Source organism: Ovis canadensis, chromosome 3, assembly GCF_042477335.2.
Source record: "Ovis canadensis isolate MfBH-ARS-UI-01 breed Bighorn chromosome 3, ARS-UI_OviCan_v2, whole genome shotgun sequence".
NCBI classification, from domain to species: domain Eukaryota; kingdom Metazoa; phylum Chordata; class Mammalia; order Artiodactyla; family Bovidae; genus Ovis; species Ovis canadensis.
In genome coordinates, this window is record NC_091247.1 from 141,008,971 (window position 1) to 141,024,113 (window position 15,143).

Sequence of the window (15,143 nt, forward strand, 5' to 3'; positions counted from 1 at the left end):
TTGTGTAGATTTTGTTTTCTGTGTGGGGGCAGAGAGGGACCCAAGGGATACTAGATTCGACTGTATATTATTGTCTCAAAACACTTTCTTCAAGTCTTTTTCTTCCTGAGGAACTTCCTCTGTTAGAAAATAAAACTGGGGATTACAGAACATCCTTTTCCCCTAGAATAGTAAATTCAAATGTTAAGATGTTCATACTTAATGCATGTTCACCTATATTTAGAAGATACTGTAAAACTAATTTTTAAATAAACAATAAAGGTAATATGTGAAAATTACATTTAGGAATAAAGATTTCAAACTATACAGAGAGGTATAAAATGAAAAGTAATTCTTTCCCCTCATCTAATTCCCTTCCCAAGAGGTAACTGTTAATAGTTTCTTGTGTATCATTCTCATTAACATAAATACTTATATAGATATATTCTTCCCCCAACACACACAAATGGACATGTACTCTACATAATATTCTGTTTTCATTGCCTTTTAAATTAACACTAAGTCGAGGATTTTTTTCATATCAACATAGGTAACTCTTGTTCTTTTTAACAGATGCATAGAAATTCTTTATACTATGTGAAAATTTACTTAACAGCCTCTGACTGATGGGTATTTAAGTTATTTTCAATTTGTGGCATTGAAAATACTATAATGAATATTTCCACATATAAATGAGTTTTTGCACATTTATACAGTATAGTTACAGGATAAATTCCTATTGGATGAAGGAGTAAGTGTACTTGAAAATTTAATATTATTAAATTGCCCTCCAAAGAGGACATTTCTTACAACTGGGGTATCCAGTCCTCCGAACCTACTCCAACACTATATTGAACTTAAAAGTCTCTGACAGAATAGTAGGTAAAATAGCATCTTGCTTTACTTTCTTTTTAATTAAAGTATAGTTGATTTATAATATTAGTTTCAGGTATACAACATAGTGATTCAGAATTTTTATAGGTTATACTCCATTTAAAGTTATTACAAAATAATGGCCATATTTCCCTGTGCTGTAGAATACATCCTTATTGTTTATTTATTTTATACATAGTAGTTTGTATCTCTTCATCCCACACTCCTGTCTTGCCCCTCTACCCTTCTTCAATGGAATGGCAAACCTACTTGCCTTGAGAACCCCATGAACAGAATGAAAAGTAAAAAAGATATGACACTGAAAGATGAACTCCCCAGGTCAGTAGGCACCCAATATGTTACTGGAGAAGAGCAGAGAAAGAGCTCCAGAAGGAATGAAGAGGCTGCGCCAAAGTGGAAACGATGCCCAGCTGTGGATGTGTCTGGTGGTAAAAGTAAAGTCTGATGCTGTAAAGAACAATATTGCATAAGAACCTGGAATCTTAGGTCCATGAATCAAGGTAAATTGGAAGTGCTCAAACAGGAGATGGTAAGGGTGAACATCGACATTTTAGGAATCAGTGAACTAAAATGCACAGGAATGGGTGAATTTAGTTCAGATGACCATTTTATTTACTACTGTGGGTAAGAATCCCTAAAAAGAAAATGAGTAGCCCTCATAGTCAACAAGAGTCCAAAATGCAGTACTTGGATACAATCTCAGAACAACAAAATGATCTCTGTTTCCAAGACAAGCCATTAAATATCACAATAATCCAAGTCTATGTCCCAATCACTAATGCCAAAGAAGGTGAAGTTGAACAGTTCTAGGAAGACCTACAAGACCTAGCTAGAACAAACACCATAAAAAGATGTCCTTTTCATAATAGGGGACTGGAATGCAAAAGTAGGAAGTCAAGAGATACCTGGAGTAACAGGCAAGTTTGGCCTTGAAGGATGAAATGAAGCAGGGCAAAGGCTAACAGAGTTTTGTCAAGAGAACACACTGGTCATAGCAAACACCCTCTTCTGACAAGACAAGGTGACTCTACACATGGACATCACCAGATGGTCCATACAGAAATCAGATTGGTTATATTCTTTGCAGCCAAAGATGGAGAAGCTCTATACAGTTAGCAAAAACAAGACCAGGTGCTGACTGGCTCAGATCATGAACTCCTTATTGCAAAATTCAGACTTACATTGAAGAAAATAGGGACAACCACTAGGCCATTCAGGTATGACCTAAATCAAATCCCTTTTGCTTATACAGTGGAAATGACAAATAGAGTCAAGGGATTAGATCTGATAGACAGAGTGAAGAGCTATGGATGCAGGTTCATGACATTGTACAGGAAGTGGTGATCATTGTACAAAAAGTGGTTTTTGAAATGCAAGGAAAAATGCCTGTCTGAAGGGGACTTATAAATAGCTGAGAAAAGAAGAGAAGCTAAAGGCAAAGGAGAAAAGAAAACTATACCCATTTGAATGCAGAGTTTAAAAGAATAGCAAGGAGAGAAAAGAAAATCTTCTTAAGTGAACAATGCAAAGAAATAGAGGAAAATAATAGAATAGGAAAGACTAGAGATCTCTTTGATAGCCTATGGTGAATGGTGAATGGTGTCGGGTTCCTGATCTCTGATGGAGAGAATTTTGCTTCAGATTCAGAGACTCAGCTTTAGTCACTCAGAGCTTCCTGGCAAAAGTTTTATTACAGTGAAAAAGGGGTAGAGAAAGCTTCTAACACAGACATCAGAAGCAGGCAGAGAGGGCCCCACTAGTCTTATTAAGGCCTTATGTACCTTTTCAAATGGTTGTTAACAAGAGAACGGTCTTATCAGACCCAAACAAACAAACATTTTCAGATAAAACAGGATTAGTCAGAAGGTTCTTAAAAAGGAGAAATATGTCTTCCAGCAAGATATAATGTTGTTATGTAATCATTAGTACAGAGTTTAAGGAAAAACAAACCCTTGAGTAAGATAAGTTGTTGTGTAATAATTAGCTGTATGCTTAAAGAAAAAAAAGTCTTATGTGACTAAGATGAAGGAATGTAGACAAAAAACTTTGTTGCTTCCTCCTCCTTGAGGGCCCTGGACTCCTCATCAACCTACCTAAGAATTAACTGTCTCATCTTCAAGAAAATTAGAGATACCAAGGGAACATTTCATGCAAAGATGGGCACAATAAAGGACAGAAATGGTATGGGCCTAACAGAAGGAAAAGATATTAAGAAGAAGTGGTAAGAATACACAGAAGAACTATACAAAAAAGAACTTCATGACCCAGATAACCACGATGGTGTGATCACTCACCTAGAGCCAGACATCTTGGAGTGCAAAGTCAAGTGGGCCTTAGGAAGCTTCATGACAAAGCTAGTGGAGGTGATGGAATTCCAGTAGAGCTATTTTAAATCCTAAAAGATGATGCTGTGAAAGTGCTGCAGTCAATATGCCAGCAAATTTGGAAAACTCAGCAGTGGCCAGGACTGGAAAAGGTCAGTTTTCATTCCAGTCCCAAAGAAGGGCAAGGCCAAAGAGTATTCAAGCTACCAAACAATTGCACTTATTTCACATGCTAGCAAAGTAACGTTGAAAATTCTCCACAAGGCTTCAATAGTACATTAACCAAGAACTTCCAGATGTTCAAGCTGGATTTAGAAAAGGCAGAAGAACTAGAGATTAAATTGCCAACATCTATTGCACTGATGCTGCGAGGGGTTGGGGGCAGGAGGAGAAGGGGACGACCCAGGATGAGATGGCTGGATGGCATCACGGACTCAGTGGACGTGAGTCTGAATGAACTCCGGGAGTTGGTGATGGACAGGGAGGCCTCGCGTGCTGCGATTCATGGGGTCGTAAAGAGCTGGACACGACTGAGTGACTGAACTGAACTGAATTGAATTGCACTGTGGAAAAAGCAAAAGAATTCCAGAAAAACTTCTGCTTTATTGACTATGCTAAAGCCTTTGACTGTGTGGATCACAACAAACTGTGGAAAATTCTTAAAGAGATGGGAGTACCAGAACCACCTTACCTGCCTTGTGAGAAACCTGTATGCAGGTCAAGAAGCAACAGTTAGAACTGGACATGGAAAAATGGACTGGTTCGAAATTGGGAAAGGTGTACGTCAAGGCTGTATATTGTCACCCTGCTTATTTAACTTATATGCAGAGTACATCATGAGAAATACCAAGTAGATAAAGCACAAGCTGGGATCAAGATTGCCAGGAGAAATATCAATAACCTCAGATATGCAGATAATACCACCATTATGGCAGAAAGCAAAGAGGAACTAAAAAGCCTCTTGATGAAGGTGAAAGAGGAGAGTAAAACATCTGGCTTAAAACTCAACCTTCAGAAAACTAAGATCATGACATCTGGTCCCATCACTTCATGGCAAATAGATGGGGAAACAATGAAAACAGTGACAGACTTTATTCTCTTGGACTCCAAAATCACTGCAGATGGTGACTGCAGCCACAAAATTAAAAGATGGTTGCTCCTTGGAAGAGCAGCTATGACCAACCTAGATCACATATTAAAAAGCAGAGACATTACTTTGCCAACAAAGGTCTGTCTAGTTAAAGCTATGGTTTTTCCAGTAGTCATGTATGGATGGGAGAGTTGGACCATAAAGAAGGCTGAACACCAAAGAAATGATGGTTTTGAAATGTGGTTGGAGAAGACTCTTGAGAGTCCCTTGGATTGCAAGGTGATCAAACTAGTCAATCCTAAAGGAAATCAACTGTGAATATACATTGGAAGGATTGACGCTGAAGCTGAAACTCCAAAACTTTACCCAGCTGATGTGAATAGCTGACTTATTAGTAAAGACTGGGAAAGATTGAAGGAGAAGGGGACGACAGAGGATGAGATGGTTGGATGGCATCACTGATTCAATGGACATGAGTTTGAGCAAGCTCCGGGAGATGGTAAAGGACAGAGAAGCCTGGCGTGTTGCAGCCCATGGGATTGCAAAGATTTGGGCCCTATTGAGCAACTTTAAACTCCATTTAAAGTTATTATAAAATAATGGCTATATTTACCTGTGCTGTAGGATATATCCTTGTTGCTTATTTATTTTATACATAGTAGCTTGTGTCTCTTTATCCCCTACCCTTGTCTTGCTCCTCCCCTCTCCCCTCTCCCAACTGGTAATCACTAGCTTATTCTCTAAATCTGTGAATTTGTTTCTGTTTTGTTATATTCACTTGTTAGTTTTACTTTTAAGATTCCATTATAAAATATCTTGCTTTAATTTGTTCTTTAATGGAAAGACTAAGCATTTAAATCACATATTGGCTATCTTTATGTTTCTGTTCCAGTAATTTGCTTCTTTTTCTCTTTTTAAAAACAATTGATTGAAGAATCCTATTGTTGATTTGTAATGTCTTTTAATATGAAGGAAGTTAACCCATTGTCTATCATCCTTAGCAAATATTTTTATAATTTTTTTGTACTTTAAGTTTGTTTATAGTCTATTTCTTTTCCCTGAAGGAATTCTAAAATTTTATTTATTTATGTATTATCAGTCTATTTCTTTAAAGCTTCTTCTGCACTCTAAGATTTTTTTCTTAAAAAATTCAACAGTATCTTTTCTAGTAGCTTTACTTTTATGTTAGGGTGTTTGATCTACTGATATTGAGAGGACTGCCCTTGGTGATGGTGGTTGCTACTAAGCAGCCCTTCTCAGTCCATACTCATCGGCCTTAGCACTCGGCACACTTCCTGGAGGATCTGCTCCTGGTTCTTCACCAAGCAGAGCATCAGGGTGCAGACCACCACATCCATGGAGCCTGTGGCCACCTGGTGCATGTTCTCCCCGGCAGCCACTATGAAGCGCTCAAACTGCAGGTGTGGGTTTTGGGCAATGCTCTTGATCAAGAACTTCTCAAAGCTGGGGTTGGGATCAACACAAGTCACCTGGCATCTAGAGGGGTAGAACTTGAAGTTGGCCCTGGTGCCACAGCCCAGCTCCAACAGGGAGAGTTTCCCAGAGGGGCCTGTGAACTCCCACAGGTTGCTGAAGAGCTCCTGCTTCTTGCTTGCCATCTGTTTGTTGTACATCACAGTGAACCTCGCCAGGAAGTAGGGGAACCCCTGTTTGCCTATCCAGTTCCACAAGCCCAGAAAGTCCAGCAGGTACATGGGAAATGCCAGGATGCAGACAGCCAGCCGGAGGATAACAATGGTAAGTGCCATCAGTCAGAAAACAGGTCAACGGTTAGAGATCTGACTCCTTTAATTGCAGGAAGTAGGTTTCTGGCCACACTCCAGAGTCAATCAGCTGCAGAGGAAAGAACTGGCTGTGCTGGAAATACACAGCTGAAGTCAGATCTTGGGCAAGAGACCTGTTTTATCCAGTTAATAGATGTTTGGCAGAAGTTGCCTCATGGCTTATTTTTCATGAAGTGAAATGAGAAGGTTCCCAGCTTTTCCTTAGAAGGAAAGCTGATTACAACCCCCCTATTCCTGCTTGGGGAGAAGGCAATGGCACCCCACTCCAGTACTCTTGCCTGGAAAATCCCATGGACGGAGGAGCCTGGTAGGTTGCAGTCCATGGGGTCGCTAAGAGTCAGACACGACTGAGCGACTTCACTTTCACTTTTCACTTTCATGCATTGGAGAAGGAAATGGCAACCCACTCCAGTGTTCTTGCCTGGAGAATCCCAGGGACAGAGGAGCCTAGTGGGCTGCCTTCTTCTATGGGGTCGCATAGAGTCGGACACGACTGAAGCGACTTAGCAGCAGCAGCAGCAGCATTCCTGCTTGGAGACAACTGCTGCAATTTTAAATGCAGAGTGTACTCACAGCTTGCCTGTTTTCCAGTGACCTCTCCTGAGGAAATGATCTGTAGGTGAAGCCTGGCTAAAACCCACACCAGCAAGCCAATGCCAAAGCCTAGTTATTACTACATGGCCCCTCCTACGTCCGTTCCATCTTGCCCCTCTATGTCTCAATTTTTTAAAAAAGAAATGAGAGCACGTGCCTGTCTGGTCACAGTTAGCAAGACTTTTCCCTTTTGCATACTCGGCAGAGGCTGTCTGCCAAGATTATTATTATTATTATAATCCAAAAATGGGAGTATTTTTAAGTCACTGTTTTGGGCCCCCCCCCATCTTTTAAAGGGCAAATTTCACCTTCAAACTGTGCCAAGCCACTTCATTACTGGGGCTTCCCAGGTTGCTAGGGGTAAAGAACCTGCCTGCCAGTGCAATAAGAGGTAAGAGATGCGCGTTCTTTCCCAGGGTCAGGAAGATCCCATTCCAGTATTCTTGCCTGGAGAATCACATGGGTAGAGAAGCCTGGCAGGCTACAGTCCATAGGGTCACAAACAGTAAGACACTATTGAAGCAGCTTAGCACATATATACATGCATGTACTACATTACTGAGCTTATTTACATCAAAAAATGTTTCCATACATATGTTTTAAATAGGAAAGCGTGGGTTTTAGGGTGGTTGGGGAACATAGAAATTTTCAAAAATGATATTTACTTTTTAAACCAGGTGATGGGTACAAAGAATGTTCTGTTGTTTCATTATTTGTTACCATAGTTTAGTTGCTAATTTGTGTCTGTTTCTTGTGACCCCAAGGATTATAGTCCACCAGGCTCCTCTGTCTATGGGATTTAACAAGCAAGAATGCTGCAGTGGGTTGCCATTTCCTTCTCTGGAGGATCTTCCTTACCCTGGGATGGAACCAGGGACTCCAGCTTTGCAGGCAGATTCTTCAAAGACCGAGCCACCAGGTAAGCCATTATTATTTGTTATACCCTACACATATTTTATATATTCCGTCTTAACAGCTTTCTTGAGGTAGACGTGACATACAATAAACTACACACATTTAAGCTGTCTAGTTTGGTTAAGTTTTCATGCATGTACACACCCATGAAATCATTGCTTTGGTCAAAGTAATGAATATACCTATCACCTCCCCCAAATACCTCTTGCCTCTTGGTGATCCCTCTTTCCTGTCCTCCGTGCTCCTGGGCCACCACTGATCTGTTTTCTGTTGCTAGAGATTAGTTTGCATTTCCCATAATTTAATGTTAATGGAATCATACAATATCTACTTTTTTTGGTCTGGCTTCTTTCATTTAGCATAATTGAGAGTCATCCATATTGTTGCATTCATCCGTTGATTTTCCTGCTGAATAGTATTCCTTTGTATGGATCTATAACAATTGGTTTATCCACTCACCTGTTGATGGACATTTGGGTTGTTAACAGTTTTTGGCTGTTGCAAATGACGCTACTATGGGGACTTTCCTGGTGGTCCAGTGGGTAAGAGTCCACCTTGCAATGCAGTGGAATCAGGTTTGATCTTTGGTCAGGCAACTAAGTTTCTGGGGAGCAACTAAGTCCCCATGCCACAACTACTGAGCCTGAAACCCACTAGTCAAAACTAAAGAGTCCGTGAACCTCAAGGAAAGATCCATTGTGTTGCAACAAAAGATCCCGCATGACACAACAAAGATCCTGTGTGCCGCATTAAGACTCAATGCAGTCAAATAGATAAATATACTTTAAAAAAACTAAGCTACTGTGAACATTAGTGTACAAGTCTTATATATGTACATATGCTTTCTCCTGGATAAATTCCTATGAGTAGAATGTGTAAGTCACATGGTAGGTACATGTTTATCTGTTAAAGAAAATGCCAAACTGTTTTCCAAAGTGGTTGTACCACCAGCAGTGTATGAGAGATTGAGTTGCTCCACATCCTCACCTACGGTTGGTGTGGTCATCCTTTTAATCTTAGCCATCCTAAAAAATGTCTAGTGGTCCCTCATTGTAGTTTTAATCTGCATCTCTCAGGTGATTAATGATATCAAGCATCTTTTAATGGGCTCATTTGCCATCTATGTATCTTATTTGCAGTATCTGTTCAAATCTTTTGAACATTTTACTTATTATTATTATTGTTTTTGGCTATGCTGCGTGGCACTTAGGATCTTAGTTCCCCAACCAAGGATTGAACCTGCGCCCCCTGGAGTGGAAGTGTGGCACCCTAACCACTGGACCATCCGAGCATTCCCTGAACATTTAAAAATAGGGTTATTTTCTTATTGAGTGTTGAGAATTCTTTGCAAGTCATTATCAAATATATGATTTGCAAATACGTTTTCCTACTCCATGGCTTGTCTTTTTAATGGTATGCTAAGAAATGCAGAAATTCTTGTGGCGTCTTTGTCTGGTTTTGGTGTCAGAATAATGCTGTCCTTGTAAAATGAATTTGAAAGTGTTTCTTCCTCTTCTGTTCCTTGGAAGAGTATGAGAATGATTGGTACTAATACTTTATATATTTTATAGAATTCTCTAGTGAAATCCTCTAGTCCTAGACTTTTGTTTGTTGGAAGATTGTTCCTAACTGATTTAATCTCCTTACTAGTAATCTATCTCTTCAGATTTTCTATTCATGATTCAGTCTTGGTAGGTGGTATGTTTCTAGGAATTTATTCGTTTCTTCTATGTTAACCAATTTGTTGGCTCATAGTAGTCACTTAACGATTCTTTGTATTTCTGTGGTATCAACTGTAAAGTCTCCTCTCTACATTTCTGATTTTATTCATTTGAGTCATCTCTTTTTTTCTTGATGAGCCTAGCTAAAGATTTGTCTATTAGATCTTTTTAAAAAGCCAATATTTAGTTTCATTGACCTTTTCTACTGTCTTTTTAGGCTCTGTTTTATTTATTGCCACTCTGATCTTTGTTATTTCCTTCATTCTACTAATCTTGTGCTTTATTTGTTCTTTTTTTTAGTTTCTTGAGGTATAAAATTAGGCTATTTGAAATTTTTCTTGTTCCTTGTGGCAGGCATCTGTTGTTTTGAACTTGTCTCTTAGTATTGCTTTTGCTGCATCCCATAAGTTTTGGTATGTTCAGTTCAGTTCAGTCACTCAGTTGTTAACTCTTTGCGACCCCATGAACCGCAGCACGCCAGGCCTCCCTGTCCATCACCAACTCCCAGAGTTTACCCAAACTCATGTCCATTGAGTCGATGATGCCATCCAACAAACACATCCTCTGTCATCCCCTTCTCTTCTCGCCCTCAATCTTTCCCAGCATCGGGGTCTTTTCAAAAGAGTCAGCTCTTCATATCAGGTGGCCAAAGTATGGAAGTTTCAGCTTCAACATCAGACCTTCCAATGAATACCCAGGACTGACTTCCTTTAGGATGGACTGGTTGGATCTCCTTGCAGTCCAAGGGATTCTCAAGAGTCTTCTCCAACACCACAGTTCAAAAGCATCAATTCTTCGGCGCTCAGCTTTCTTTATAGTCCAACTCTCACATCCATACATGACCACAGGAAAAACCATAGCCTTGACTAGACGGACCTTTGTTGGCAAAGTGATGTCTCTGCTTTTTAATATGCTATCTAGGTTGGTCATAACTTTTGTTCCAAGGAGTAAGCATCTTTTAATTTCATGGCTGCAGTCACCATCTGCAGTTATTTTGGAGCCCCCGAAAATAAAGTCAGCCACTGTTTCCACTGTTTCCCCATCTATTTGCCATGAAGTGATGGGACCGGATGCCATGATCTTAGTTTTCTGAATATTGAGCTTTAAGTCAGCTTTTTCACTCTCCTCTTTCACTTTCATCAAGAGGCTCTTTAGTTCCTCTTCATTTTCTGCGATAAGAGTGGTGTCATCTGCATATCTGAGGTTACTGATATTTCTCCCAGCAATCTTGATTCCAGCTTGTGCTTCATCCAGCCCAGCATTTCTCATGATGTACTCTGCATATAAGTTAAATAAGCAAGGTGACAATATACAGCCTTGACATACTCCTTTTCCTATTTGGAACCAGTCTGTTGTCCCATGTCCAGTTCCAACTGTTGCTTCCTGACCTGCATACAGGTTTCTCAAGAGTCAGGTCAGATGGTCTGGTAATCCCATCTCTTTCAGAATTTTCCACAGTTTATTGTGATCCACACAGTCAAAGGCTTTGGCATAGTCAAAAAAGCAGAAATAGATGTTTTTCTGGAACTCTCTTGCTTTTTTGACGATCTAGCAGATGTTGGCAATTTGATCTCTGGTTCCTCTGCCTTTTCTAAAACCAGCTTGAAATCTGCAAGTTCACGGTTCATGTACTGCTGAAGCCTGGCTTGGAGAATTTTGAGCATTACTTTACTAGCGTGTGAGATGAGTGCAATTGTGCGGTAGTTTGAGCATTCTTTGGCATTGCCTTTCTTTTGGATTGGAATGAAAACTGACCTTTTCCAGTCCTGTGGCCACTGCTGAGTTTTCCAAATTTGCTGGCATATTGAGTGCAGCACTTTCACAGCATCAGCTTTCAGGATTTGAAACAGCTCAACTGGAATTTCATCACCTCCACTAGCTTTGTTCGTATTTCTTTTTTTATTTTTCTCAAGGTATCTTTCAATTTCTCTTTTGATTTCTTAACTGACTCTTTGATTGTTCAACAGCATGTTTTTTTAAGCTCTCTATAGCTGTAAATTTTCCAGTCTTCTTGAAATTAATATCTAGTTTCATACCACTGTGGTGAAGAAGATATTTGATATGCTTTCAGTTTTCTCCTTTTGCTTCTGTTTTATGTTTTGGTTTTTGGCCATATGGCATGTGGGATCTTAGCTCCTCAACCAGGGATTGAACCCACACAGCCTACATTCGGAAGACAAAGTCTTAACCACTGTTATGCCAAGGAAGTCCCTGTATGTCTTAACCACTGCTATTTTCCAGTGTCGAGAATAGTATCTGGCACAGAGTAGATCCTCAATACTGTATTATATGAATGAAATAAGTGAAACAAACATATGTGTTTGTGTGTCCTCATTCTAATGTTGTTTGGTGACATTAAATAGAAGAGACTGAGATGTCTTTCTCAACTAACCTCTTCAGCTTTGGAAACTTGGTCATTCTGAATCTCTGACCCTACCTCTTGAGAAGACTCCTCCCAACCTCTTTTTACTCCGAGTGACTCACCCTCTAACTCCAGTGGTCAGCTTGTGTCCTAGGCACTCTTGACCGCTATTTTTGGTTTGAGACTTGACTCATAACCCAAGCCAGGTGTCAGACAGAGCCCTCCTGAGATTTTTGCTGGAACAATAAGGGAAAAGATAATCTATTTGCTAGTGGTGAGGATTCCACCAGCCCAGAGCAGGTGGTGGCCACCGTCCCTCCATGCCGGCAGAACCTGTCTGGGGATAAACCACACTGGGACTGAAGTAGAGCCCAGAGCAAGAGGGAGTTAGAAAGAAAGAGATAAGTGGACAGTGGCTTGGTTGATACTATCCGAGTTCCCAGATGAAGCCCTGTCCAAACTCATTATACCATTGTGTTATGTGTGATTCACTTCCCTTTGAGCATAGTCTGAATTGGGTTTCTATCACAGGTAATCTAAAAGCAAAACTAGGGAATTTCCTGATGATCCAGTGGTTAGCACTCAGTGCTATCACTACTAGGGCCCTGTGGCTTGGATGGGGTCCTTGGTTAGGACATCTTTTTTTGTGTTAGTTTTAGAAGGTCTTTATAGAATCTTTCACCTTCAGCCTCTTCAGCATTAGTGGTTGGAGCATAGACTTATACTATGATATTGAATGGTTTGCCTTGGAAGTGAACTGAGAGCATTCTGTCGTTTTTGAGATTGCACGCAAGTACTGCATTTCAGGCTCTTGTTGACTATGAGGGTTACTCCATTTATTCTAAGGGATTTCTGTCCACAATAGTAGATATAATGGCCATCTGAATTAAATTCGCCCATTCCTGTCCATTTTAGTTCACTGATTCCTAAAATGTTGATGTTCATTGTTGTCTTCTGCTTGCATGCCTGCTAAGTCGCGTTAGTCTTGTCCAACACTTTGGGGCCCTATGGACTGTAGCCTGCCAGGCTCCTCTGTCCATGGGATTTTCTATGCAAGAATACTGAATGGATCAAGAATACTCGCTTGGATATAAAGTGTGTGATCATTTCCTAGTTAGGGGATCTTTCCAACCCAGGCAACGAACCTGCATCTCTTATGTCTCCTGCATTGTCTGGCAGGTTTTTTACCATTAGTGCCTCCTGAGAAGCCTCTTAACATCTCTTGCTTGATCATGTCCAATTTACCTGGATTCATGGACCTAGCATTCCAGGTTCCTATGCAGTATTGTTTTTTTTCAGCATTAGACTTTACTTTCACTACCAGGGTCACCGGTGACTTAACTTTCACCACTGGACCACCGGGGATGTCCCCCCTAGAGGAAGGAACATCTGAAGTGAGACATCAGGGACTTCCCTGCTGGTACAGGGGATAAGAATCCGCCTGCCAATGCAGGGGACACGGGTTTGACCCCTGATCTGGATAGATCCCACATACCATAACTAAGTAACTAAGCCAATAAGCCACAACTGTTGAGCCTGTGCTCTAGATCTGGGGAGCTGCAACTGCAGAGCCCACGTGCTCTGGAGCCCATGCTCTGCAACAAGGGAAGCCGCCGCAATAAGAAGCCTGCTCACTGCAACTGGACAGAAGTCCCTGAGCTCTGCCACTAGAGAAAAGCCTGTGCAGCAAAGAAGACCCAGCACAGCCAAAAATAAAATAAATAAACACAATTATTTTTTATAAAGGCAAAGTGAGACATCGGTGGTAAGTAGGAATTAGCTAGATGGAGGCTGGGCAGAGCCCAAACGCTGTAGCAGAGGCACGGCATGTGAACAGACAGGGAGGAGAAGGGAACAGCGGTGCATCGGGGGAGCGGAAATACAGGGAGCATCCTTGTGAGGCTGGTGTCAGACTCAGTTCAGGTAAAGAAACGACAAGATTTGATGATTTACCCACAGTTTCTCAGTTGGCTTGACCTGGAATCCAGGTCTGTTTTACCCTTAAGAGGCCGTTTTTACTCTCACTGCCCCACGAATGTCTCTAATGCTGATTGGGTCCTCAGTGTTATTACACTGAAACTGCAGACAGGTTGTTTAAAATTAGAAGAGGACAAAGGAGTGAACCTAAGCAATGTCTACATGTGAGGAGTAGGAGGAAGAAAGTCCCAGTGAAGGTAGGAGAGAGAACGGTTCAAACAGAATGACTCAAACAGCACAGCGTAATGGAAGCCAAAGAAAGCGGTGTGAGAGGAATGGTATCACATTCCAAAGATGGAGAGAGTTGAAGAGTTAGTGGGTTTTCTGACTCTACTTGGCGATGATCTCATTTAGCTAATGAGAACGTAATTTCTAGGGGGAGAGGGAGTCACAAAAGGATGGAAAAAAGAGTGTTGCAGATGTAGAGGAGTGCAGATCATTTTTTCAGATACATTAATTTCTGGATGCAGTAAGTAGTGAAAAGGGAAACCAACTTCAAGATGGAGGCAGTCAGTTATTTGGAGGTAATCTTAAGATAAAGGAAGGGAAGGAAGCAGTCTGCGCAGGAGTTGAACTGTGATGTAGGATACAGGTTGAGCCGACCATAAGAGCTGTCCCTGGTTGGGGAAAGAGGGGTGAATCTTCATCTTCCCACCTAGATCAGTTATTTGATGTGGGCTGCCTACGAGAGGCATAAGAGGTCATGCCTGAGGCCAACAGCATTCCCACTTGAAACAGGGGTAATAAGTCCTTCATTCTCACAGGGGATACTTCTAGTACATTCCAGCATAATCACAAGGAGGAATACTTAAGGATAGATAAAGATATCACAAGACTCAGTTTCAGTCCCTCGGTTGGGAAGATCCCCTGGAGGAAGAAATGGCAACCTATTCTAGTATTCTTTCCTGGGAAATTCATAGACAGAGGAGTCTGGTGGGCTACAGTCCATTGGGTTGCAAAGAATCTGATATGACTTAGCAACTGAACAAACATACAAAGATTCAATTTTGGAAATAGATACATAAATATAAACAGATATAAGCCATAACATATTAAAACAATGGGATTATACATAGTTATGGAACACCTCTTATATATCTGGACTTTGTTAACACCAGGTGTACAAAGATAATTTCCTCTTTTGAGAAGCTCATATTTTTGTGGGAGAAGAAAGCATAAAACATTAACCCACTAAGGGGCTGTGTTTGTATTCTTTGTATTGTGTCTGTTCCACCCATCTTCTGCCTGGTAGGTAATTGATTTTCAATAAGTGCATTCAGAATGAGTTGGTGTTAGAGCAGAGTAAGAAGTGCTTGTGTACCAGACAGGATATAGGGCTGATGCTGCCTGGAGGAGGGAGTCAGCAAATGCTCCAATAGAGGAGGGGTTTTAGTGGAACTAATAATAATAACAATTTAAGAAAACAACAATAATAATAAGGTTTTTTTTCCAGGTAAGAAATGTGTATAAGTATTAGCATAA

General features: G+C 40.7%; 1 protein-coding gene and 1 pseudogene across 3 annotated transcripts in view; one reads left to right on the forward strand and one right to left on the reverse strand.

Moving 5' to 3' along the window:
- Positions 1–5,543: 5,543 nt before the first annotated feature.
- On the reverse strand, positions 5,544–6,056 carry LOC138436318 (thiol S-methyltransferase TMT1A pseudogene; annotated as a pseudogene).
- LOC138437308 (natural resistance-associated macrophage protein 2-like) overlaps positions 5,648–15,143 on the forward strand; it is a 57,171-nt gene continuing 47,675 nt past the window's right edge. For 2 of the 3 annotated variants that reach the window (XR_011446589.1, XM_069584361.2), the window contains exons 1-2: positions 5,962–6,045; positions 7,451–7,605. Coding sequence is in view for 2 of the 3 variants with exons in the window: in XM_069584361.2 (XP_069440462.2) it covers positions 7,479–7,605 (127 nt within the window). In the remaining variant the exon portion in view is untranslated. Of the gene's footprint in view, positions 6,046–7,450; positions 7,606–15,143 lie in introns of all 3 variants that reach the window. The other variant, XM_070292353.1, reaches the window with a different exon arrangement.